The sequence below is a fragment of the Centrocercus urophasianus genome, unplaced genomic scaffold (genome assembly GCF_019232065.1).
Source record: "Centrocercus urophasianus isolate 14NV4802_14NV808 unplaced genomic scaffold, USGS_Curo_1.0 seq_107, whole genome shotgun sequence".
Lineage (NCBI taxonomy): Eukaryota > Metazoa > Chordata > Aves > Galliformes > Phasianidae > Centrocercus > Centrocercus urophasianus.
Window position 1 is genome coordinate 20,892 of NW_024884220.1, and position 5,006 is coordinate 25,897.

Here is a 5,006-nt window from a genome sequence, read left to right on the forward strand (position 1 = left end):
GAGTCCCACAGTGACTTGGTGCAGAGCTTGGCTTCACCTGCTCTTTGCTGGTTGGGTCTTTTCTAGTGTCAGAGGGAAGAGAGAGACCAGCTGGGAAACCAGTAACAGAGCTATAGCCCAGATTGCTCTCACATAATGCAGAAGTGTCTATCTTGCTGCACTCACAGAAGTACATACATATATTATCAACTTCTTTCTCATTTTTAGTTTTAGATGGTGAACTTCACAGCTTCTCTTTGCTCAGTTGGTATTTCTGGGTCAGTCAGATACTAAGTAATGAACGCTATTAAGAATTTGTTTAAATCTCATAGGCCTGGTTTCTATAGCTTGTACAGGAAATCCGCCTTTCCAAATGCACATTTCAAACTCCTGATTGCTTCGTCTGTTCCTGTTACACATGCGCAGCAGGGAAGAGCACACACTGAACATACATACTTGCAAGGGAAAATCTACATATGGTTGGCTTAACTACATTGTTCCCATTCATTTTAACATACTCTGAATTATCAGTGACACTTGTGAGTGTACGATCCCCTAATAAAATCAGTGACTTATTACACCTTTATTTCAATATTAACCAGAAGTAAAAGTTCAACAAAATCAAAATTAAATTCAAAATCCCAAAGGAGTCAGAAAACAGTTCCTCTTCATGAGGATGGAATTTTTACAGTATTCAGAAGTATTCAGAAATGCCTTAAATAACACAGGTTTTTACTGTGGAGTACGTTTCTGAAAACTGTCTCCTTTCCTTTGAATAGAAAGCTGAGAGTGGTGCCTTGGAAGTGCAGATATGCTCTTCCATTGAAGTTGGCTAACATCACGCTGCTGGTACAAAGCAGGCTTGTAAAGCACCTTCCTTGTCCTGTCTTTTCATGGCTTGCCTAATTGAAGCAAGCAGCATCTGTTCTACAAAACAGCAGTAAAGAAATAATTCTTTAGAATCGGTATTTCAAGTAGTAGTTTCCTTACTAACACCTTAAACATGTGGATGGATCGGATTCAAGTTCTCAGGTGAATTGTCTGTGTCATTTGCAAAGTATTTTGTGGACTATGCAAGTAAAGTAAGGTGGCACAGCTGAGTTTTGTCACAGACAGACCTCCTTTCCAATTTCATATATAACATATATGTGAGTTTAAAAATGCTTCATCTACTTGATGGGATGTTGAGAGAATTGCTGTTAATATTTCACTGTTATTATTTTCTTTACTCTCGGCTATAGCCTTTAAGCTTGGAAGAAATGGAAGGATAATACCAACAGTTATATTAGCTTCAAGTATAAGAACTTGCACTTTTAGTAACGTCCAATTCTTGCAAAAAAAAATTCAAGTTTGCCATTGTATATTTCAGTTAGAAGAGTTTCATCTTTTACAAGAATGTTTGTGCAAATTAAATGTGGTTTTCTTCTAAAAGGTGTACCTGCTGCTTCTTTGGTAACCCCTGCTGATGTCATCAAGACAAGACTGCAAGTGGCGGCTCGCGCCGGTCAGACAACATACAGTGGAGTTATTGACTGTTTCGGAAAGATTCTAAGGGAAGAAGGCCCTTCGGCTTTTTGGAAGGGAGCCGCAGGTGAGACATGCATGTTGAATATCATGACTGACCCCACTTGTCCAAATTAGTACCTGCTGCTGTTCTAGAGCAGTATTTAGAAGGCCTGATTCCAAACAATGTAACTTTAAGGTTCTGTTACAAAATGCTCAGCTTCTCGCCTGAGAAACTCCCTTTTGTTTAACACTGTAACTTGCAATACTCAACAGCTCGTGTGTTCAGATCTTCGCCCCAGTTCGGCGTTACTTTGGTCACTTACGAACTTCTGCAGAGGTGGTTTTATGTCGATTTTGGAGGCCTGTAAGTCAAACATTTGCTTTTTAACTTGCAATAAGTATCTGCAAAGTTCAAAAATCTTACTTTTTCAAGCATGGTACCACTTAAAGTTGGTGGTTTTGTGCAGCAGTTGTAGTATGAGCCAAGTAAGTCCCTCAGCCTTTCGTAATTAACAGAGTGGAGCTTAATTACATGCTACTTCTAAACAAGTGAAGAGATTAAAAAATATATGTATTTTAATACATTCCGTAAAATTTGTCTTTCTAGTGTAGCAAGATATTTTGTCCTTCTTACCTGCAGCATAGGAAGTTAAAAGTTGTTCTCACTTGCCCATTAAGCAGCGCTGTGAACCACCCCCACCTTTTTTAAATAGTGGAAAAGCTTTTTCATTTTCTTCCTTCAAACAGCAAACCTTCTGGATCAGAACCTACACCGAAAACTCGAATTTCGGATCTTCCTCCCGCTAACCCTGAACACATAGGTGGATACAGACTTGCTACAGCTACATTTGCCGGTATAGAAAATAAATTTGGTTTGTATCTTCCCAAGTTTCGATCTTCTGCCACTGTCTTAGCTCAAACAAAAAGTAGCAGCTGAATCCCAAAGAGACATTTCAGCCTCTGGAAGTGATGCAGTGCTAGAAATTCACAAGAATGTACTGTTTTTTTTCCAGTCAGCTGCATGTTTTTCTTGCTGAACTGAGAATGCAAATCAAATTACTCCTTTCTAATATTGATATACACACATTTACCTTTTTCTGAACGAGTTGCACATAAACTGACTAAAGCTTTGGGTCTATGCCTTGTTTTTAACAAGTGGCACGAATGTATAAGCCTAAGCTTTGCCTTGCACAGCTTGCATTTAATGTTACTGTACATATTGTACATCTTTGTACAGAGACATCATGGCATCTCTACACATTTATATAATGGATATTGCAGTTTGAAATGTACAGAATGTTTGGAAGGCTTTTTGTTAAGACTCATGTGACAATAAAGTATTTAAAACCACTTAAGTCAGTTCATTCCTTCGTGGCTATAGAGAAGTTGTCCAATATGATTTTTCTTCTCTGCAGATTTCAGACTAAAGGTTAAGGATTAGATGCAGCCTTTTAATGAACGTACGGTGCAGTATGTAGCCTCTGCACTACTTTCTACTACTGTGTGTGAAATAAATAAATGCATAACTGTCCCTATTAACAAAATTCCTTCATCTTCCACTCAGGAAGCCTCTATAACTGTAGCAAAATATGACTGGAGTCCATCTACCCGAGTGTCCAAATGCACAAAGATTCACAGCAGGAGGACAAAGAATTCCAGAATGGAGAACTTTCTGTAACAGAAACTGAAGGCATTCACTATATTTCTAGGTAGTTTTTACACTGACAGACTAAGTGACAATGTTATTTGTATTTTGTTATGTAAAGGAAAAAAAAAAACAACCAAGAAAGCTCTTCTCATAAACAGAACAGACGTGCTAGACTGAGAATAAATTCCCGTTGGGCAGAACGCAAAGTAAAAGGAAAGGAGAAGTTTGAACTCTTCTGGTTTACTTTTAAACTTAGGATACAGAGAAAACAGTCCTAAGAGAAAAGAAGTTAAACCACCCACAGAGGCAGGAAGAAGGTAGGTGGATTTCCAGCTTTTCTTGTTTAAGTATCACCATCTCCAGTCTTTAGTTTTACAGTTTTATAGTTTCTTTCAGGGTTAAACATCCAAGGAAACAGTGAGCCCCACTGGTACCAACTATTGCTCAGCCAATAGCCTCTATGAAGAATTTTAGTTGGCTTGCGAAGAAGCAGCTTATTAAAAACTGAACCTCAGTTCTAGCTTGTAACCAAGATAAAGCATCTTTTCAATGATGAATAACATTTAGTGAGCTAGACATTACAATACCCTGAATCAGATGTTTGATCTCTTTGCTGTAACATGTATATAACTCTATTAAGTGGTTTTTAGTTTTTTTTTTTACTGTTTAAAAAATTACCTACTCTTGCAGTTCTGTAGATACAGGCCTCCTGGGAACACTCTTTCCTTTATCTGTATATTTTGTTCTTTTTTCTTCTGAAGAGATACAGACATGTGAAGCACCCACTGGCATTTAATCTCAGTCACAGCTTGACTGGCTGGATCAGCCCTGGAAGGCTTTCTAATGTGAGAACTGCCATAGCTCCAAAACCGGACAGTGCTGCTCCCAGGACGATCATTTACAGTAACTGGCACCACTGCTGGTCTCTTAACTTTGCAAAGAGGGTTTTAAAACTTGCTTTGATCTGCACGTAACCATTTTCTGAATGAGGAACACAAGCAGGAATACAGAACAATACTGCTAAGTTACAAAAAAGTTAAAATCATTTAAAACTAAATCCGTATGATCTATATGTATGTTTCAAGTCTGAAGGAAACATTATTAAAGGAGAAGTGATGGTGTTGAGGGAAGGAGGAGAACCTTCTGTTTGTAAGTATTATTGTGCCTAAGGGGTAAAAATCACCACATGATGTTCTTCATATATTTCTCAACCAAACAGCTGCTGTTGTAATACTGAAGAAAAAAAAAAAAAAAAGGCAAATTTCAAACTGAAGAGCATGACTGTACTGGAAATAGAGGGTAGACTTCTGACAAGCCAACACTGGGGGAAGCCTACAGCCATTTCCCTTTCAAACCCACAGAAGAAGGGAACCTCTTTAAGACAGAACTGCTGCTACAGCTGTCAGTATCTCTATGAACTGCTTGTACTGGAACTGAAACAAAGATACACTCTAAAACCTAAGAAAAACTGTGCAAACAAGAATAAGTTTGAGTAAGCTGGAAAATAAACCTGTATCCCACTTGTGAGCTAAAAAAAAAAAAAACTTCTGAAAAATCATAGTTTGTAGCAGATTAAGAATGAGAGAAACTAAACTTGAGTTGTTCTAACTTGGATTTAGAGTCCTAAGCTGTCACAGGCATCAGTACTTGTTTAGTGCTTAGCTGGTACAAGTCAGAATACTTGCTTTAAATTATTAAAAAAATCCCCAAACATTTGTGAACCTGAAGCTAATAAAAATAAAAGGGGGAGAAGATGGTTGATGGGAAAGCTTATAATATCCTAGGAGAGGTTTATTAAGAAATACAGCCTTTAACAGAAATCGTAACATTCCATTTCCAAGCTGTTGAGAGGTTTTTGATTCAAAAGAGATGC

General features: G+C 37.9%; 1 protein-coding gene across 1 annotated transcript in view; it reads left to right on the forward strand.

The window, feature by feature from the left end:
- LOC122167870 (calcium-binding mitochondrial carrier protein Aralar1-like) overlaps positions 1–2,835 on the forward strand; it is a 21,839-nt gene extending 19,004 nt beyond the window's left edge. Inside the window, exons 9-11 of the mRNA XM_042832755.1 lie at positions 1,412–1,570; positions 1,759–1,849; positions 2,233–2,835. Of these exons, the coding sequence (XP_042688689.1) occupies positions 1,412–1,570; positions 1,759–1,849; positions 2,233–2,422 (440 nt within the window). The 3' untranslated portion in view covers positions 2,423–2,835. The remainder of the gene's footprint in view (positions 1–1,411; positions 1,571–1,758; positions 1,850–2,232) is intronic.
- The last annotated feature ends 2,171 nt before the right edge of the window (positions 2,836–5,006 follow it).